At 44.1% G+C, this 21,382-nt stretch overlaps 1 protein-coding gene across 1 annotated transcript in view; it reads left to right on the top strand.

Moving 5' to 3' along the window:
- The window catches only part of XPNPEP1 (X-prolyl aminopeptidase 1), a 30,610-nt gene extending 9,504 nt beyond the window's left edge, over positions 1-21,106 (top strand). The window contains exons 4-21 of the mRNA XM_054515638.1: positions 101-168; positions 1,865-1,965; positions 2,238-2,330; positions 3,249-3,392; positions 3,756-3,851; positions 6,066-6,147; positions 7,079-7,289; positions 9,968-10,057; positions 11,355-11,405; positions 12,488-12,546; positions 13,256-13,333; positions 13,842-13,913; positions 15,517-15,577; positions 16,432-16,501; positions 17,643-17,816; positions 18,647-18,723; positions 19,400-19,498; positions 20,561-21,106. Coding sequence (XP_054371613.1) covers positions 101-168; positions 1,865-1,965; positions 2,238-2,330; positions 3,249-3,392; positions 3,756-3,851; positions 6,066-6,147; positions 7,079-7,289; positions 9,968-10,057; positions 11,355-11,405; positions 12,488-12,546; positions 13,256-13,333; positions 13,842-13,913; positions 15,517-15,577; positions 16,432-16,501; positions 17,643-17,816; positions 18,647-18,723; positions 19,400-19,498; positions 20,561-20,689 — 1,755 coding nt within the window. The 3' untranslated portion in view covers positions 20,690-21,106. The remainder of the gene's footprint in view (positions 1-100; positions 169-1,864; positions 1,966-2,237; positions 2,331-3,248; positions 3,393-3,755; positions 3,852-6,065; positions 6,148-7,078; positions 7,290-9,967; positions 10,058-11,354; positions 11,406-12,487; positions 12,547-13,255; positions 13,334-13,841; positions 13,914-15,516; positions 15,578-16,431; positions 16,502-17,642; positions 17,817-18,646; positions 18,724-19,399; positions 19,499-20,560) is intronic.
- Positions 21,107-21,382: the final 276 nt, after the last annotated feature.

The raw sequence follows: 21,382 nt of genomic DNA, 5'->3' as shown, positions 1-21,382 counted from the left end.
GGTGTCCTTTAGGAGAAAAAGCTTATCAAAGTATTTGTCATCAGCTGATTGTTTTTTTCCCCTGCTGCTATAAATAATTGCTGCCTCTTTTGTTTTCTAGAGCGAGTACATTGCACCCTGTGATTGCAGAAGGGCGTTCATCTCTGGATTTGATGGCTCTGCAGGTACCTTTCCAGAACTTGGGTTCTTGCATAATTTTCCTCTAAAGAAATAGTTCCTTTCATGGCATAGAGGCAGGATGGAAAAGAAAATCTATCCAGCTTGTTTGGACTATTTTATTCCCATTTCAGCATCTGCAGAATTATGTCTTGGCTACCCGCTGGAATTATGTAATATCAGCGGAATAACAAGTTTTCACAAAATGTGTGACCCCTAAATGAACCTCTCATAAAGTAAAATCCTGTTAACTGTTTCATGTGGTGCCTGTAACCTGTGGTCATTTCTTTTGATGTGCAGCCAGTATGAACAGATTTTTACGTTGCCCGTTTGGGCTGGGTGAATAGTGGATGGGCTTTAGCTGGCCTTTCTGTTTGAACAGAGCCAGGGCCAGAAACTCTGCATTTGGAAACTGAGCACTGTGGAAAAGTTTGCTTATCTTGCCGAGACAGGATGTTTTCTTGGCTGTAGGATAGGTCTGTGTTTCAAGAGACCTAGTTTTTACCCTAGCTCTACCCTAAGCTGTGCAAATTACTCTGTTCTGTGGTTGTTGGAAAGTCACTTTAGTCTGCTGAAGTTATTTTCCCCTCTAATTGTATATCATTTTAATAAATACTGGTACCTATGTTTGGAGGGTCTATTCATCAGTTCCTATGAGCTCTGGGACCTCATTTGGAAGGTGATAAATCCAGGGCTGTGGGCTGCTGTTACTGGCTAACATGAATCCTGTATTAATTCTGCCCCTTCTGCACAACCTCTTCATAACCTTTCTCTCTAATTGTGCCCTTGTTATGTACTTGGAAGGTCTGTTCCCAGCCTAATGCACAGTGAGGTTTCACACAGGGGCTCACCTTGTGTTTCTTGCTTTTTTTTCTTTTCAGGCTGAAGCAACTTAAATGGGGTTTGTGTTGGGGGAATTTGGTAGAAGACAATGAATTAATAATTGGAAACTCTACTCTGCTAATCTGAGTATCAGTTTTTTGTGACAGAGTATTGTCAAGATACAGACTCCAAAGACTTGGATTCAGTTTCAGTTTGTGCCATGGTTTGTTTTGTTTTGTATTGTCAAGGGCAAAGCAGCTTGAGTGCCTTGCTGGGATGTCGCTGCCCCTCAACTGTCTGTTTGCATCCCTCCATCTGGAGTCAGTGGAATGGGACAGACAATGAAACCAGCAGAAGTTTATGTTCATGTTTCCTGTTCAGCCATCTCTGCTAGAGCTGTAACATTTGGGAAAGGGGTGCAGCTGACATCTGGGGGTGATACCCGTGTCTGCAGGCCTGCTATCAGCTGTGTTTTGTGGGTGGCCAGAGCCCAGGCTTCCTCTCCAAAAGAGGCTGGGATGGAATTCAGAGATGTACAGTATATGTTACTGTGACAGCAGCCAAGTTAGACCACAGTCTCTGTTGCAGAAGGTTTGGAAAGCCCCACTTACCCAGTTCCACTGGCTGGCTGAGATTTGCTTAAGTTGAGTTCATCTGAGGCAATTCATTAAGGTGCATCCTTGTGCATACTGTCTCCAATAGGATTTGGAAGGTCAGAGGGCAGGGGAAACAGTGAATATCTCCACTGAAAAAGGAGTAACTTGAACAGTGATCAGAGGTGCCTTTTAGGGAATTATGGTGAATTTCAAACCCTGTCCCTGCTGTCTGTGTCTCTGCATGGTGGCTGCCTGACCTGAATCCCCTTTCTGCCTCCCTGCCTAGGTACTGCCATAGTCACCGAGCAGCACGCAGCCATGTGGACTGACGGACGCTACTTCCTGCAGGCTGCACATCAAATGGATAGCAACTGGACACTCATGAAAATGGGTATGCAGGAGCTTGGGGTACTGCTCCACTGATCAACGAAGAACAGACACTTCCCACTAGTACAGCTTGAGCTGTAGGGATATCCCATCTTGCAGGGACTTTGGGACATGTTGGATACACAGCTTCTGCTTTAGTGTCCTGTGAGAACTCTTGCCTGTGGGCCTAGACATTCATTAGTAGACATATCTAATGCATTACCTTGGACTTTTTGCATAGTGTGGGAATGTTTCAATGTGACTGCTTCTTTGAACTTTTTTTTTTAATCCTTGAAGGTCTGAAAGATACACCAACTCAGGAGGATTGGCTAGTGAGTGTCCTCCCAGAAGGCTCAAAGGTGGGAGTGGACCCTTTCATTATCCCAGCAGGTTGGTTTTACTTTATACTCATAACTCTGGGTAGTGCAACTGGATTTTTCTTCCTTTCTTCTCTGGCTGAGCTGTTGTGTGATGGTGTGCAGCTAACCATGTTTCAGATGTAGTGGTGGTTAAACTGTTATGCAAAACAAGTTGGATTTTGGTTTAACCACATATCACAAGAATTACATTGCAGTGCATTGACTCCAAAGCACAAGGGATGAGAACTGCTTTCTAGGCTTGCAGTGACTTTACCTGAAAAGCAGAATTCTGATCACCTCTTTTTGTCTGTGCTTTGGCTTGTCATGGGCACTTCAGTACAAAAGTGATGAATGCCTAGGTCAGCATGTGAGCAAGAACACCCAGGCACAATTCAAGCTGTTATTCTTGCTTGGTGGCCTTGGGATCTCTGCAGCCTTCCCTGTAGGAAACACAGGGAGAGGTATCATTTATATCAGAGTAGCCATCTATTCATGCTTCAGAACATGAGGCACAATGCAAAGGTCACTGGAGGCAAGGAGAGATACTTGTTCAGATGGATTAAGGACCTGTCTTGTGGCTGTGTGGAAGTGACTCTTATCTTGTCTAGCTTAGATCTAGCATGGTTCTGCACTGAGGGAGAGGACAACCTTAGGGCTTCTGCTGGAAGAAGCTCTCTGTGCTTCTTCCAGAGACTTCTGTCTCCCAGCTGGAGCAGTTCTTCTTCAGCTCCAGAATGAGGCTTCAGTACCTGCCACTGGCTTCTGTGGCATGTTTGTGGAACTGTAACTGCAGTAGATTTTGCTGCCTTTTTTAAGGAAATGGGAAGAAAAAGAGGCTGGAAGGAAAGGAGAAGACTGAATTTTGAGTTTGACCTTTGTGAAGAGAGCTGTTGTTGAACATATGTGTGTTCCTTAAAGCCCCCACTCTTGACTTTCTTCCCTTTGGCAGACCAGTGGAAGAGAATGTCCAAAGTCTTGAGAAGTGCTGGCCATGACCTTGTGCCTGTCAAAGAAAACCTGATTGATACAATCTGGACAGATTGTCCTCAACGCCCCTGCAAGCCTCTCATCACACTTGACCTGAGTTATACAGGTGAGGAGCTGAACTCCCAATAGACATAGGTTGTTCCTATTGCCCTATATCCCCCTTTTGCTCTTCTCTTACAGAGGAGAGTTAAACAGTACCACAGCACAATGTGGTCACTGTGAATAGGTGAAGAAGGTGATCAAACCTTAGCTAATGACCCCTCTGTCCTCAAAACTTCAAATAACCATTTTCTAGAAGTTGGATGACTTCAGAACAAATCCATGGGCATCTAGAAGGCAGCTCATTTGAGATAGTTCATATCACTTATTAGAAAGGAGTGAGGAGCACAAGTATGATATGTTGGTCTGTGTTTACATCATCATCCCCAACAAAGTTAGAGACTGTAGCTTTTCCTGTTGTGTTTTGCAGGGGTCAGCTGGAGAGACAAAATTGTAGCCCTCCGTTCAAAAATGGCTGAGAGGAAAGTGATGTGGTTTGTGGTAACAGCCTTGGATGAAGTAGCATGTGAGTCTTTGCATCTCTTTTCTCAGTTCTTTCTACAAAATAAATGTTCTTCCTGCCTTGGAAAGGAAGAATCATGCCAGGGTGAGAGGCCCTTGTGAAAGCACGTTCGTTAGACATGAATTAACTTCCTAGCAAGTGCAGCGGTGGTAACAAGTCAAAAACAGCAAGCCTGTATTTCTGCACAATGCCTCATTACACCAGTGCAGCTCCTGAGTACAGTTTTGGCCCAGGAAATGCAGCAAATCACCACCTTTGAAAAACAGCCCAGGCAAAGGGAGAAAGTCACAAAGCCTGAGGGAGTGTGATGGAAAGAAAAAGACCTGTGAGATTTTCTGGCTGTTAAATATCCTGATGCTGCCTCACCCATTGGAAAAATGGAGACTGTTTTCTGCTGTGGAGTCTGGGCTATAAACAAAGCAGTGCAACATGTGGCTTTGTATACATAAAGCAAGGGTGGGGTACACCACGTTCACAGTAATCTTCCTAATTGTCACAACTTCTTAAGTCAGTCTCTACTTCTCCAGTGTTCAGCCACTGCTTTGGTTAAAAGAAGTATGTCAGGGCTCAACTTGTTTTTCCAGATCATTTCAACCCAGGGTCTCACTAGAGTCCCCTCTGTGTTTGGGGCCCCAGGATGGCTGGGTCTCTACACCCTGGCTCCCAGCCCAGTGTGTAGGAAGGAAGAATGGCCAGAAACAGCAGTGATTTCCCCAGAACTGCTGTTCCTAGGACTGTGTGTCCTTTTTGCAGAAATCATCAGTGCACACACTGCTGTAGGGGGAATGTAACACTGGCAGGGTGTGAGTGCTGCTCAGCCTGGGCCCCGTGTCTGATCTGGAAAGGTAGAAATGGGGGTGCTGTTTTCCTCACTCCAGCACTGCCAGCACAATGTCCCTGGCACTGGGTGAAGCCAACCTGATGAGGTCCCTGGGCTGTTCTGGATCTGGGACACTGAGCAAAGAGCTTTTTTTGTGAAAGAACTACTTCTGAGAGTAGTGAATATGACTCCTCCCTGGGGAGGCCTGCATGAGCAGAGATTGTATGTCTTACCTTTTCAGGCGCATCTCCAATTAAATTAATGATAAATTGGTGCCCTGAGGTGGTTTCAGATTAAATGTCTCCAGCAAAGTGAAGCTTGGTTATGAATCAAGTGTGTTAAGATGAACCAGAGAAGGCCACGAGAGCAGCTCATTTTCGGGTGCCTGGTTGATTTCTTATCCTACGGGGGAAGGGGAGAAGTTGTTTTAATTTTATCTAATTCAGTTCACTGTGTTAAACTCCAGACAAGTTTCTGGGGACAGAAAAAGAGCCACAAAGGAGATTGTTGCCTTCTTACTGCATTGGGAGTTGGCTGAGCGAGGAAGTTTGTACCCATGCAGTAAAAAGTTCTTTGTGTCTCTTTCCTGCATTCAAGTGACCTGCTGCTTCCCTGGAGAGAATTAAGCTCTATTTTTACTTTCATGGCAGAATTTGCACAGTTCGATGAATACAGTGCTGGGTTGTAATTTAGGACATGTTGGTTCTTTTCCCAGCTGTCCTGCTGGCTGGCCTTATTGGCTTGAGTAACTTATTTCAGCTAATTGGATACCCTGGAGTTTTTATTTGACCCTAAAATCAGGATTTTAGAGATGCTGGATATCCACTTCTCTTGACTTTGCCCGGAGTTGTGTGGGACAAAATCTTTGTGAAAAATAGCTAAGATTGTACAGTCTGAATCTGAGATATTGGAGGGGCCCAAATGAGAGGCCTTTTTGGGGTATTGTAGTCTTGCCTATTGTGTTTTCCTCTTACCTCAAATGTCAAAAGGATTGGAATGAAATGATAGTTTGTAACCTTGAAGTTTTCTGGCTGTTACAAAGTGAGCTTTTATTGCATTGCACGGACCAGAAAGGGCAGACCCTACCTTTGGTACTCGTGTCCTTGTCTTTCCTTGCCTGTACCTGCTTTTTTCCAAGCCAGGCCTCCTTTAGAAGTTAAGCACCAGTTTAAACACCCGGGAGTGTTCATGCTGTGGTTCTGGTGCCATCTCCTGGCACAAATTTGGGATTGCCAGGAATGAAGCAGGCTGTGGGACAGCTGGGTGGGAGCTGGACTCACAGCCTGCACCCACGATGTCTCATTGCTTGCCTGTGTTTTTGTGAGATTATTTTTGGCTTTCTCTGATGTTGCAGAAGATGAACCAGGACTGTGATTCTTGGTGTTCTTATTTTTCAGGGCTTTTCAACCTCCGAGGCTCTGATGTCGAGTACAATCCTGTGTTTTTTGCATACGCCGTCATAGGAATGAACACAATCAGGTGCTTGTATTCCCTTCCCCAAGATGCATTCTTCTGGGGGAGAGCTGTTCTAGCAAAGTATTTGTCTTTTCAAAACCACCTATGCTTGGTACTTTAGTGTCCTTTCTGAGCTCTTTTGTCTCCAACACTCATTACCCTCCTCCCCTGATCAAAGCTAGAGAGGCAGCCAAGAGCTCTTCTGCACTCCTCAGAACCCTGGCTGGCTTGCTGGGTGACCTTGGGCATGATGGCAGAGTCCTCTGTCTGTCACCCTGAGATAATGTGCAGGGCCTTTGGAGCTCTGGGTGAAATGTGGCTGGCCTGGACATTACAAACTTTCGGGAAAAGTCTAATTGCTGAGTCACTTCAAAACTGCAGGGACAGTGCAGGAAAGTTTCAGGGCTTATAACAGAAGGCTTCTTTCCTGTGACTGCCCCATATATTGAGCCTCAGCAAGCACAGTTCCTTTGGAGGCATCTGTAAGCTGCTACCTAGATCCATCTAAGGTAAAACCTAGCTGGGTGGGTGAGTACAGGCTGTATGAAGGTTGAGCTGAACTTTTCAACTTGGTGAAAGTGAGAGCAATGTGATACTTAGAACTACAGTAGCTTTTCTCTTTCCAGATGGTGCCTTTAAAAGTTAGAGAGAGGCTGTTACTTGCCTCTGTTACTTTCCTGTTTCAAGCACAGTGATGAGATGTAGCCATTTTGACTATGTCATACAAATAGAAATGCTATCAGCTCCTTCCTCTCATTGGGGTGGCACATCTTAATTTCAAGCTGGGATTTAAACTGTGTTAAAGCTGGTGGTTAAAATGACATAGGACAAAGTAGAGTGCATAATTCATGATTTCCTTTCTCCCTAAAATGTTGCCAGGTTTTTCCTTACCTCCTTTACTCCAGCCACTGTTAGATGTTGTCTCACCTATTTGATTCTCCAATTTGTTTCTCAGGCTCTTCATTGATGGTGATAGGATGATGGACCCAGCTGTGAGAGAGCACTTACAGCTTGACTCCACCCTGGAACCCGAGTTCAAAATCCAGGTGCTGCCCTATGGATCTATCCTGTCGGAGCTGCAGGCTGTTGGTGCAGGCCTCTCACCCAAGGAGAAAGTGTGGCTCAGTGACAAAGCCAGCTATGCTCTGACTGAGGCCATTCCCAAGGTCAGTGGCCCTAGCAGGGGAAAATGCTTTTCTTTTCTCTGCTCATTGTGGTTAGCAAGGGTGTTAATGAGGGCAGCTGGCCTCAGTTTCCCCTCTGCAAAGCCCAATGCAGGCTGGAGCTTGTGCAGAAGGGACCCAACCATGCTGAGGTATTGAGGGGTTGTTAATCCTGGGGTTGCTCCTGCTGGAGCTGCCCTTCCAACTCGCTAAGCCGATTTATCCAAAGAATTGTCAGCTTAAGATAAAACAAGTTCAGTGAGAGAGGGGAGGGAAGAGGCAGCAGGGTGAACTCAGGTCATTCTGCCCATGGGTGGAACATCAGCCTCATGTGGATGAGCAGCAAGACCTGGGAACTTGCAGAAATTGAAGCAGGAAAGTTAAGCAGGACTTGTGGGAGAGTGCATTTGGCTTGATTTAAGTGTCTGAGGGTGGTTGCCCTTATTTAGTTCAGTGGCTTGAGGATATCAGGCAATATGTGATGTCCTTTACTGAAGGCAGGAGGGAGAAGGTGACAGTTGTTGTAGCAGGGAATCTTGTGAGGACACAGATAACCTGCAGGCACTGGTTGTCCATGCACTTAGTGCATCTGCTGAGGGACAGTTGTAGCATCAGAATAATTTCTGCACAGCCACAGATGCTATATCTTGCTATCCTTTTGAACTTGCTGTCTGGGACTTCCTCTGTCCAACTAATATTCTAATAACCATGAAAGATACCTGGGGAAGGAAAGACACAGCAACTGTGGACAAATGAGCTGGTTTCCATGCATTCTTGTGTACATCTCTTTGTTTGCTAGAGATCACATTCTCTGGAATACCATCCAGTTTACAGTGATGTCTAGTAACTAACAGACACTGTGAGTAAATACACAGGTTTTTGTCCCTGTCCAGGGTTAAATATTCAGACACCATCAGTCTATTTCTAGGCCTCCTAATACAGAATACTGACAGCATAGTGTCTATGGAGCATTCAGAATAAATTGTTGTTCTTTTGACTTCAGAGTAGAAAGCCCCTTGCTGCAGTTGCAGTCAGTGATCTATCCCCAGTTTGGGTAAGCTGCTATAGTTGATTTTTGTAGAGTATCCATATGGAGAAGTACAGAAGGTCTGACCTAGAGAAAGGAACATAATGAGTTGGAGTGACATTATTCTGTGAGCACTGGAAGTTTTGGCTGGTTCTGAGTCATTACAGTGCTGCATGCCCTGTGTGCAATGGGGAGAGTCCCTGCCTCAAGGAGCTCTGTGCAATAGAAAGCAGGCAAGGAGGACTGAAATGTCTTGATTAAAAGCCACTTAGAGAGTTACTGAAAGAGCCAGAGTTTTTCTAGTTCCTCCCTGGCTCTCCACCACTTCAAAGCACTCTAGGCCAGTTGCTCAGCTGGTGTGGAGAACACCAGTACTGGAAGTCCATCTACTGTCTGTCTCCATCAGAGCCAAATATTGACACTGGCAAAAATCCATTCCATTATTAAACACAGGTCTGCAAACCCTTTACAGATTTGTTTATAGCTGCCTGTAAATATACTTTTCACAGAAGATTAATAGTACTTACCAGTATCTATAAAGGGCAAGCCAAACTAAGAATCTGACTATTTATTCTGACTGATAAAAGGACTTTTCTGACTTTCTTGTGACTTCTTCTGTAATTTAGTTTCTGCATTATGTAGTGTAGTTGTTTTGCTGTTTTTAAGAATTTGGAAATTGTAAGCCTGTAGGATTTATGTGAATTCAGTCTTTGCAGAGGATCTACTGGGCCTTTCCTTGAATTTGAGTGATATATTTGTATGCTGATGCATTTAAAGTAGGAAACAACATGTTGCTTGGGCTGTGCTTCTGTAGGTGTCATCCCATCTCCTGATATATAATGGGTAGGGCAGAGAACTGGGCAAAAGACTTTATTCTTTTTCTGATGCCAAGTGTGATGAGATTTGGGCAAGTCACCTCAGCTGGTGAATTTCTGAAGATGTGCTGAAACCAGCCAAGCATTCCTGCTAATCTAAGGACAGCTGGTGTTTGGGGAAGTGTGCAGTAGTAAGGGATCAGTTACTAGTTGTTAATGCAGGGTCACCCCATCCAAGCACAGGAGAGCTTTGTCTCAAACCACTGATGTAAGCTCCTTTCAGAACTGGCAGCATGTAAAGCTGAGCTTTGCAAGGGCCTTTCATGTTTCCTCAGTTCTTGATGTGTTTGTCAGAGCTGCTGATCATTAGCAGTGGTGGTGCTCAGTGTTTGGTACCTGGGCTGGGTACCTTTGCTCCCTGCTACTTGAGGGTGGCTGTCAGGTAACAAATCAAGGTGTCTTTTAGGTCATTTCCACAGCCTACCATAGCATCAGGGATTAGTGTTTCTCATTGGCCTCTGGGCCTTCAGTGTCCATCAGCAACAGGAATCTATGGCACATTGATATAGATATATGGTATTTAGGATATGCAGGTCTTCACCCTGCTTGACAAGCTGTTGTTTAGTTCTTTGGATTTCCCTATGGCTGTTCTTCTTTCAGTCAGGGTTTCTCCTCTCTGTTCCCCAGTGCACTTAGCTGACTGTTGGCAACCAGCATCTCACAGTGCTGAAGGTTGAGAGAGGCTGCCAAAGTACAAATTGTGGCCAGGCTGAGTTATTAAATCTGTAGGATTATGTAGTCTGACTAATCCACAAGTAATCCCTGTCCTTCTGCTGCAGGCTTACCGATACCTCACCCCATATACCCCCATCTGCATTGCAAAAGCTGTGAAGAATGCAGCAGAAACAGAAGGCATGAGAAGAGCACATGTAAGTGAAGCCTTGAGTGTCTCCTTGCACATGGCAACAGGTTTGCTTTACTTTTAGGGAAAGAAGTAACATTTTCCTTTCAGTTTTAATGTTTTGGATAAAAAGCAAATAAGAATTTGGATGGCAGGATAAAAAAGGTCTTCTGTCAGACATCTACTGCTGTTGAAGCAGGTTTTTTGCTTGTTTTGCATTCCCTTGAAGAACAACATTTGCAATAGTGTGAGGAAACAGCTTTGCTCTGTGGGAAGACTGTGCAGACTTGAGAAATGTTTTTTGCAGTGTGGGCCCTTAAAGGGATGTTGTTTCCCCTTTGCTAGTTCTGTTGTCTTTGTCAGTGGAGTCTTTAAATTGTTATCACTTGAATAAACACAGCCTAAATAACACACAGAAATTCTTCGACACATGGTGCAAAGCTCAGGCCAAGATGTTCAGAAGCAGCCAGTGTCCTCAAAGCACTCTCTTAGTCTTGCCATCATGACACTGGAAATGAGGCTGATTTTCCAGGAAGCTTCATATTTTCAAGCAAGGAATCTGCCTGTGAGACAGGTTCATGGTGGGGCTGAACTTTTCTCTTGTTTATCTCCTGTTAGTTTTCAAGCAGCAGTTTTCACAATAAGAGAAATGTGCCAGTTGAAGCAGGGCTGACAGTTTTGGGCTTGTCCCATATTTTCTGCAGCTTTTTGGGAACCAGCACTTTCTATTTCAATGCTTTTCTCTCTCTATTAGTTAAAGGGAAGTAAAAATAGTTGTACTGAGAAGAGACACTTTGTCACCTGCCACCTGAGGACAAAATTGTGCCTTGTTCATGTACACATCTCCTGCTTCTTGCCCCAACATGCTGCAAGCATGCAGAAAAAAAAAAGGAACAAAAATGGGGGTCATAAGGCAAGAGAGCCAGAAGCTGTGTGACAGACTGTGTGGTGGCTGTGTGCCCAAAGGACACGTTCCCCTGTCACATCACCAGATGTGTCGTGTGGTTGCCTTCTGCCATCTGAGATGCAAGATCTTGGCTGCTAAAGGAAAATAGTCTTGAAAGTGATGTATGGGGTAAAGCCAGACTTCACACAGTAAGATATGTCCCAGCAGTAATTATTAACATTCTTTTAGCTCTCCAGTAAATTTCCAGTGTTTATATTAATTACATGGTGAAAAACCTGAAAATACCTCTTGGATTATCTCTTAGTTTGTGTTTCTGAAACTTACAGGTTGAATGCTTTTGCATCAAAACCTGTTTATACTGAGGCTTGATAAATCTTCTCCTTCTCAATTGCCTTTTCTTGTGCCTATTCTAACACAGATTAAAGATGCTGTTGCCCTGTGTGAGCTCTTTAACTGGCTGGAAAAAGAGGTATTGTATAACTTTTTTTAACTTGAAGGTTCTATTGCTGTGTAAAATTATTCATTGGCATAAACTTTGTTGTTAGTCTTTATAACGCCTTTACTAAAAGTGGGGAAACAGTTGGGCGTTTATCTGGTGGTTTGGGTTTTTTTGTGAAGATTTCAAACATGCTTTTGTCCAAGGCTGAATTTTTTTTTTTTGAAAACATTCTCCCATTCATTTATACAGACAAGTGAGAAATTACCTGAGCAGCTTTAGTGTAGTGTTAATGCTGTCTTGTGCTGATTTGGTAGTGTAAATCATGAAATAATACTCAGTTTCATACAATACTTTGGAGTTATTCTCATGATAATCAGTGTTGTCTGCCAGTATGAACAAATTTGGCATTTATGAATGGGAGATGCAGTGAAAATGGGATAAAAACAAATTATTTGTGTATTTGCTGGGTTTGAAGTACTCAGTGGATGTGCAGAGTGCCAGGTGTTACACAGCAACTTACTAAGCTGTGCCACTGCATGTCTGAGTCTATTGACTTTATTTATGGAGAAGGCTTGATGACTTCCAGAAGGTGCCTTTTTACATGTCTGAGTACCTCAAGAAGTCAGCCTCAGGGGTTATGAAACCTAGCTCTTGCCTTGCTTCACTTGTTTTCCAGTCCAGGGGAAGCTGGGTCACCGGTTTGAATTTATCAAATGCCTAAAGTAAAATTTAACACACTTTGTTTTTTCTGCAACTGTTTCCATTCCTGATTTAAAAGCATAAAATTTCTAACAGCATGGGCTGTTAAAGAGAACTATTTAAGCTTAGTGTCACTTGACTGTGAAGAGATTCTGCCCTGTGAGATGTTGCCTGTGCACATCTCAGTGAAGTTAGTACTGCAGTCCTGCTGTGACCATCTCCACTTCCTTCTTCTCAAATGCCCTGCACAATGTTGCTGGGTTTGTGTTTGTCATTACTGAGGAATGAGGACAGAAAACCTGGAAAGAAGCCACTTCCAGGGTTTCATAAGGCACAGACAAGACCCAGTGTTTAAGCATTTAGGGTTTTCTTTGCTTGTTTGCACTAATCCAGCCCATGTTCTTGTCCACCAGGTCCCTAAGGGAACAGTAACAGAAATAGTTGCTGCAGACAAAGCAGAGGAGTTCCGCAGGTAAAAAGTAAATCTATTCTGAGGAGGTTTTCTGGGTGGCATTTTTTATCCATTGTTTTTATTTTATTCTTTAGAAATGCATCTCACTTGCAGATATATTTTAAATATATATATTTATATATAAATATATAAATTAATATTTTTCAAATGGATTTATTTGAAAACTTGAAAGAGTTGGGAAGAATTGGGTCTCTTGGGAAATACAAGTCCCAGCCCACTGGATCCTGTCCACTTTCCTTTTGAGATAGCAATGAGGAGTACTGCAGGTTAGGACACTTAAATACAAGGCAGTTGTTTCCTTACCACAGAGAAATGTATATTTCAAAGCCAGATTTCTTCCTCTTCTGATAGAGAAGGAGCACCATTTATTTTGAGAGTGACTCCCATGAGTACATCAGCAGGACCTCTAAAATGCCTTTGAGTAAATAAGTAACAAAGTAGAAATTGTTCAGCACATATATTCTTGGGGTGATTTGGGTTGTGAATTTTCTTCTTTTAAGGAAAGAGTAGATCTGGAAAAACAGCTGGCTGGGAGAAGAGGGCTTCAAATTGTACATTTCTTCTACCCAAATTTGCTTGTCTAGGTGGCTTTCAAGGCCAAGGGGAAGGCTGAGGTGATGTGAAATTGAGGATGGGGCCCTCCAGGTGCCCTGGGTGCTTGGTGTGCTCCTCTCACTTGTGTTGTAGTGATCACAATCTTTTCTTTCAGTCAGCAGAAAGACTTTGTTGAATTGAGTTTTGCTACCATATCAAGCACAGGTCCAAATGGAGCCATCATTCACTACAAGTAAGAGAAACACAGCTTCTCCTTTCAACCTTCAGCAAACATAGTTGGAACGAGCTGTCTCAGTTCCCCATGGAGTCACAACAGAGTACTCCAGGGAGATGTTGCTTGCTATCTTGCTTTACTCCTTACTAAGTAAAGATCTTTCTCTGCTGGCAGCATGCATGTATTATGATGCTGATTTGCTCAGGGCCATAGGAAAAGGCTATTTTGGGGCTGGAAGTCTGGGAAGGATGAGTATGAAGTGCCACAACTGTTCTGAAATACATCCAGAAGCAGATGTTGAGGGCTATGCTGGAAGCAGCAAAGCTCTGTACTGTAGTGCCATTTGCTGTATACAAATCCTCTCCTCAGTATGATCCCTGGCTCAGCATGTGTGGGATTTCCATCACTGCCACAAGAAATCAGAGCCAGCACATCCAAGCTTGTAGTTAATATGGTTTCTGGACTGCAGATGTGGGCTGGAGACCTTAAAACTGTGGAACAAAACCCTTTGTGTTTAACTGCACAGGCCAGTTCCTGAGACCAACAGAACGCTGTCGGTGAACGAGATCTACCTCCTGGACTCAGGAGCACAGTACAAGTGAGTGGATGAATGGTGCTGAGCTGCCAGGTGTTCTTTCCCCATGACCTCTGTAGGGTCAGCTCACATTTGCCTTGGCAAGCAAGGCAATGTGGAGGTTTGAGTAGACAGATCAGGGCTGCTGACAGGCCTTGCTGGGGTCAGGGACAAGATGTCAAAGTACAGTTCCCATCTGAGTCCCATCCATCCCCAGTGATGGGAGCTGTGCTTTAGCTGGTGGTTTTGGTATTAAGCTGCAGGAGCAGGGAGCAGACCTGACTGCCCTGGCTTAGCCTTGGGCTGCCTACTCAGTAGCCTGCACAGCTGGGTGAGGCACCTACCCTGCCAGGATCTGCCCTGTGGGCAGATTTGACTGATGTTGAGCTCAGGACAAGGTGGGGTGAAGAAGCAGGACAGCACTGTCCTGTGGTGCTCTCTGCCTTTTCAGAGAGACTCAGAGTCAGGATTCCTCTTCCCAGTAGCCTCTTGGGTATGTTTTTGGGAGGGAATCATGTCTGAAAACTCACTCAATGCTGTTTTGACAGTGCCATTCAGTGGCCTCAGTTCCTTTACTGTGGAACTCTTGACTCCATGGAAAATGAAAGAAGTGATGTTTTTAACCAGTGTAAATAGATGAGAAGTGGCTTGTTCAGGAAGATGCAGGACAAGCCTGGCTGCTCCTCTGAGATGGGCTTTGTCTTTAGAGCTATGCCTTTTTGTTATGTCAGTCAGGAAGAGCTTTGAAAAAGAACCATACAGACATCCTTTGATAAGATTTTTACAAGGAGATCTTTTTTCCTCCCCTCTGATGGCCTAATTAACGATTTCCTTAGTGCCACTATGAAAAGCAGCCCTTTGGATACAATGTAAGCTGGACATCAATGGCACTTACCACAGCATTGTGACAGGGATGCTTTGCTTGTCCCTGCTGAGAAGTTAAACCGTGAGCTCTTTGTGCCCAGAGCCTGTGTGTGCTGGGGAAGAGCACAGGGACAGGAGCAAGTTTCAAAGGGAACTCGTTATTTCAAGAGCCACTGTGTTTTTGACAGCAGGCTGAAAATGCTATTTGCAGAAGGAACTTAGAGCCAGTTTCTGATGTATTAGATTAACCTCTGTCCAAATGCAGGGTGATTTGCAGAAATCTTAGCACAAGACATTCTGAAGATGAAAGGGATACTATCCCCCCTTACACTTCCCTTTTCTGAGCTGGTAGCTGTCATTTTTGCACAAATGTGTGTTTTAAAGCTTTTAGTGAATCACCTTCCATACAAATAGGCTGAATTTGGCCTGTTCTCAATGGACAGGTACCTGTTGCTAAACCTCAAATTAGCATCGTTTTTATGAGCAGTTTAGATTCTAATTTGGGAAGAGCTTTGGGGTGCTTGTGATTGAAAGATAGCAGTGTGAATTGTAAATCATTATTGCTACATCTGGGGCATTGTGTTCAGGAATTTTTGAGATTAGGAGCGGTTACATCATCAGCCTTGTGTAGCACAGAGCAGATGAGTTTATCCATTTATGAGCTTGGTTGGTTTGCTGCAGTGTGACTGGGTTTCCTGTGCATTCTCATTTTGATCTTTCTTTTCCCCCCATCCCTTTGGTTCCTGCATCTTTGCTTCTGAAGAGATGGTACAACAGATGTGACCAGGACAATGCATTTTGGCACACCATCAGCCTATGAAAAGGTAAGTTGGGATCACAGTGTGGTTTGTGATCAGACCCTTCTTATTAGAGATGCTTAAATTAGTAATGTGCTCTATTGCTATGCAGTCAAAGTTCTCTATGGAGTTACCATTTATTTACCAGTATGTGGCAGCATTTGGATAAGGACTGAGAAGGAGACTGTCATACTTCAGACTTCCAAAACATAAACTGTTCTAGAGAACTGACACCTTTCTATCTTAAAATGCACAGCTCTCATCCTCAAAATAACATGTTTCCTCTAAGAAATAAGAAAATCAGCAGACTGAGGATAAACATTACTGGTTTGTCCAGTAAGGGAGCCAGGGGGGTCTAATTTAGTGCAAAGCTCAGTGTGTGATACAAGGCTCCAGTCAGATTGTGCCTAGTGTATGATATAAAAAATCAGTCTCAGACTTACCTGAAAAGGTCTGTGTTGGAAATTTAGCAATGTAGTTTTATTTATTTTAAATTGCTTTTAAAACTTTTTATTAGTCTTAACTAAAACTAATTTCATTATTAAAGTTCACTTAGTGACAAAAATAAGCTGTAAGGTGTGCCCAGGAAGTAAAAATACAGCCACAAAGAGAATCAGTCATGTAGATCAGGGGAATGCTGCTGCTAAACCTGCACTCTGAGTTTGTGATAGTCTCTCTGTAGTTACTGGAGAGGGATCTTCAGAGTGATCTAAGCTCCTTCTGCTCATGGTTTGCTTTGGCATTACCAGCCACACAACAGCATGAGCAAGTTTTTCCATATCCGTTGCAGTTGGCTACAAGATGCATCCTCTCTTTTCCTTCTTGGGGAATACAAAGCTTTTCCTTTCCCTCTTTACTTATGGCACACATTTCTTTGACAGGAATGCTTCACATATGTCCTGAAGGGACATATAGCTGTCAGTGCTGCCATCTTCCCAAATGGAACCAAAGGTGGGTTGGTGAGTTGGAGTGTTTTGACCTCTGAAGAACCATTAAGTGGTCTGATAACAATGTTATGGTTGACAGATAGGCAGACCAGGCAGATGTTGTTGTACTGTCTTTTTCAATCACAAGACTTTGGATTCTGGATTACTGATGCCTTCTGTCTCAGCATCAACCAGCGCTGAAAATTCTGAGGCAGGCAGTCTGAAGGATTTTGTAAGCGCTCTGTTTCTAGGGTGATAGTGACTTTCATCACTCAGTGGTGCTCTAACACATGTGCTTGGAGGTTGTCTTTATTCTTTACTAATGGCCCCATCAAAGTGAGAGGTCACTCTCCAGCTTCACAAGGACTGGCTAATTCTCTTCCAATTACTGTGGAATCTCTTGTATCAGTGGGAAAATATATGGGAATATGACACACAAAGGAGTTGTTATTTTGTGCAGGAGAAGTAGTGACATATCATCCACTCTGGATGATATTTTCTCCCTGGTCACACCTTATACAAAACCAGCTCTTTTTAGAGATTTCTTCAAATTTGCATTCTTGGGTAGGTAAGGTAAAAGCAACAGCACAGTGCTATGAAAAACCCAAACTGAAACTGAAGGGTGTCTGAATTTGGATGCATGGGCTTGGTGCCACATGCAGGCAACAGAAATTCTGTGCCCCCTGGTTGAAACTGTGTGAAATGAGTGGCCTTCCAGGCAAAAAAGCCTGGATTAGTCTGCCAAACACAATTGGCAGGTCTCCTATTTTCAGTTCAATAAGTGCAGCTCCTTTTAAGACGGGTACTGAATTCTCTGTGGGACTTTTAACCATTAGATTCTTTCCTGAAAATGTCAGTAGAACAAGCAGCAGTGCAATGTTACTGTTGCAACCATCTCTTGAAGACCTGTGTAATGGAAGAGAGAAGAGCTCTTCAGCTGAGAAAGGGATTGAATGTCAGAATTGACAAATCTGCCCTGTAACTTCTAGCCATCCAATGACTTGCTTTCTTTGTGGGTGATGAGGCTTTTTGAGGGGGTGGTGGTAGATTTCTTTTTTTTTGTGGCTTTTTTTTTTGCATGTTTTCCAGGTTTGAACCTTCAGCATGGTTCTCAGTGTCTCTGAGGGAGCCTGACTTGATTGAATTTTCTCCCTGTCTGTCTGCAGGTCACCTTCTAGACTCCTTTGCCCGCTCTGCCTTGTGGGACTGTGGCCTGGATTACCTGCACGGGACAGGACATGGAGTTGGCTCTTTCCTAAACGTGCACGAGGGTCCTTGTGGCATTAGCTACAAAACCTTTGCAGATGAGCCCTTAGAGGCTGGCATGATTGTCTCTGATGGTATTTAGCACTGGTGATTCTCTCTGGTCACTGGGGAGGGACCAAGCTCTTCAAGATGCAGAGGGAATAAATGTGACTGATGGAAAGGCTGGATCAAAAGCTCTGGGCCTGCCTCCTCAGCTTGCTGGTTTAGTTGTCATTTAAGCTCTCTAGGTAAAGACCCTCACATCAGCTTTTCACCTTCCATGAAGCACCTTTGCAGTGGGGTGCTGCAGGACTGCTCCCTGCAGCACAGCCTCAGAAGAGCTGTGCTGACCAGCTGGCTCTGGCATACTCTGGAAGAACTGGCTGCAGTACAAGGTGGACACCAAGCTTTCAGGAGCTAATCCTGTCTTTGCTATGGGCTATTTGAGGCAGCTGTTAAATCTTTGCATGCCTTATTCTTCCAGTAGTAAATTAACAGCCTGCTGGGGTTTGCTGAGAGACTTATATTCCTTCAGGGCTGCAAAGTCCTCTCAGGAAGTCAGGGAAACAGTCTCTAAAAGAGTGTTTTGAGGAAGGGGTTACCTGCTCATGAAGACATTAATATTTTCAGAGTTTCTGGTATTTGAACACAAGTATTCTGTGCTCTCTTGAATTCCAAGGAGATTCTGAAGCTTGAGGGCTGTCTGTCTTGTTTCTTCTCTCTTTGAGAACTTCTGCTGTCACCTTGCTCGGGGCTTCTGTGCAGATTTAGTAGCGTCAGAAATTTGCCTCTGTGGTTGCCTGATGTCAGGATTGCTTAGTGACTTCAGTGGACTAGAGACATAGAGGGGAAGCTTGGCCATAGGGAATAAGTACTTGCAGAGTGCAGCAATGTGGCTTAGTTAATTACTGTCTTGTTTCTGCAGAGCCTGGCTATTATGAAGATGGGTCCTTTGGGATCCGAATAGAAAACGTTGTCCTTGTCATCCCTGCTGAAACCAAGGTGAATGACCTGCTCACAGTGCACCTTTCTCCATGACTTGCTGCTTATAAAACTTAAAGTACTGGAACTTGATGTGGGGCTATGCTGCAGACAGTTAAGTCCTACTCAAGATTCCTGGTCTCCAAAACCCCTTATTGATGAACACTGGTTCTAAGTCTCCCCTGATAGTGGGAGCACAAAAGGCAGTTTTGCTTCTGCAGAGTTTCTATGGGTTGAAATGTGTGTGTGAGAGTTGTTTTAAATTGTTTTCTGTCTGTGTGTTGAAGCAACTTTATTCATTGGAGTTATTGCTGTAGAACTGGTTGATCTCATGTTGGGATTTTCCTCTGTGGTAGGGAGCTGTCAGTGCAGTAGAAACAAAACTACAGGCAGATTTTGACATTGTAGTTGCCAGTCTGGCTGGGTTATGCTTTAGAAATACCAGACTGAAAATGATCATGTAGTCATCAAGCTGAAGTTCTGTACAGTTTTCACATTTAGAAAGGAACCATTAAAAGAAGTAACTAAGGTTTATATAAAGATTCTTTGCTTGAGCTTTAAGAAAAATGCTGTAAGTTGCTACCCTCTCATCTGAATGTTACCTTGGTTATTCTGTAGTGATGACATAACCAAGGAGTAAGTGTGATCAGGGTGGAGCTGTTTCTAAAATTGTACAATCTCTGTCTTTCTGCTGCAGTACAATTTCAAAAACAGAGGCAGCCTGACCTTTGAACCCTTAACCCTGGTTCCAATCCAGACAAAAATGATTGATGTTAATTTGCTGACAGAAAAGGAGGTAAGTAAAACAGGTTTGCATTGCCTTCTTTGCACTAGAACCAGCTTATTTTGTTTTGTTTGCTAGAACCACTGGCCACAACAGCCATTGTTCCATTTCATAGATCCAGAGAGCAATTCTGAGCACTCTGACTTATTTTTAAGCTTGACCCACTTTGAAGTGAGGGGGTGAACTAAACCAGCTTTTCAGACATCCTTCCAATCTATTTTATATGATGAAGACAGTGAGGATCCCACCAATTAATGTTGTTTTGGTAGTTCCCTTAATATACTTGCTGCTATCATCTCTTTTCCTACTCCTGCCTTGATTTGCTTCTGGCAATTGTCTGTCTTACCATGCTGTCTCCCCAAGGACAACAGTGATGACTGTCCTGTCTCATTGTCTGCATCTGCTTGTGACCAGTCCCATTCAGGCACACCCCTTTGCTCAGTACACATGAACTCTGAGCAGCCTTCTCTGATGCCTGCTTAGCAGCATTTATTTCCTGAACAGCTTCATACTCTAAGTCTCCCACTTAAGTCTCCCATTACCTTCTCCATGTTTAAGTCTCCCACTACCTTCTCCATAGCATATTTCATCCTGTTTTTCTACTATACTCCTTATTTTACCTCAGCACATCGTCCTTTTTGCATTTCCATTTGCTGAATAGGGCTGTGAAGGGTACCAAGATCTGCCCTAGACCTGTTCAGATCAATAGAGCAGCTTGTGCCTCAGGAGTGCATTGTCCAGTCACAATTTTGCAAAGCCATTTATTAAGCTGTGCCAAGGTAGCTATTCAGACTTGCTGGAGGCAGTGATTTGCAGAGACTTTACTTGTCAGCTGAATTGACCCTTGGCTCCTCTGAAAGCCCAGGACGAATTCCTTCAGTTCCTACCCTCAAATGTACAAGTCACTTCCACATAATAGAGATGTGTCTCTTCAGGACAGGATCCCAGCCCAGCCTAACAGCTCAGACCCAAAGAGCACAAGGGCCTACAAATGTTTTTGGCTGTACATAACTTGTAAGGTCACGAACTCTCCTCTGTGCTCATGCTGAATGTCCTGCCCCTCCGTTTCTGCAGCGGAACTGGGTGAACGAGTACCACCAGAAGTGCAGGGAAGTGGTGGGAGCAGAGCTGGAGAGGCAAGGCCGGCACGAGGCTCTGTGCTGGCTCCTCCGGGAGACGGAGCCTCTGGCGCCGGTGCAGTAGCACCAGCACTGGCGTGCGGAGCACCAGGACAGCTCCGTGTTCCCATCACCTGCGTCTTCCTGGAGCCTGGCACCGCTGGGAGGACGTTCTTCAATGAGCATTTGGAAATCAGGAAGGGATTTTGTGAAGTGTTTCTTGCCCCACTGCACGTGCGGGTAACGCGGGGCTGAGGAGGGTAACTGTCTGAATAAGTGTTTTGGGGGGAGGGGTTAAGCATAGAAAACAAACAATAAATAAGCACGTTGCCTTTGAAACAGAGGTCTTATTTCAATAATGGTTCTAAGAGGCAATACTGGAATATTTTATACTGTCTGGTTTTTCACTGTGAAAACTCAGTATTTTTGCATACTTGGGTTCCAGTTGCTAAGATGTTACCCACACAGCAGGACTGATTACTGAATAAAAGATTCCAATCCACTGTTTGCTCCATCTGTCTTCTCTTGCAGTCAGTGATGTATGTGTTGGGTTTGGCAGCTTGAAGAAGGACAGGAACCTCATCTTTCCACCCTTATGTGTGCATCTAACTCAGACAGGGAACAAATATGTTTAGGACTGCCTGGTTCCAGGCGCTGGGCAGAGGTTATGGAGAGAGCTGGCAGGAGCAGTTATTTCTGATTTCTGACAGGTCCTGGAAGGATATGGAGACGCTCGGCAGAGGTTTGTGTGCGCAGAGTGCCTGGGCCAGTACTTCTG

The sequence above is a fragment of the Molothrus ater genome, chromosome 8 (genome assembly GCF_012460135.2).
Source record: "Molothrus ater isolate BHLD 08-10-18 breed brown headed cowbird chromosome 8, BPBGC_Mater_1.1, whole genome shotgun sequence".
In the NCBI taxonomy this organism is placed as follows: Eukaryota; Metazoa; Chordata; class Aves; order Passeriformes; family Icteridae; genus Molothrus; species Molothrus ater.
The sequence above is the reverse complement of the archived record's forward strand: the minus strand, read 5'-3'. Positions and strand labels throughout refer to the sequence as shown.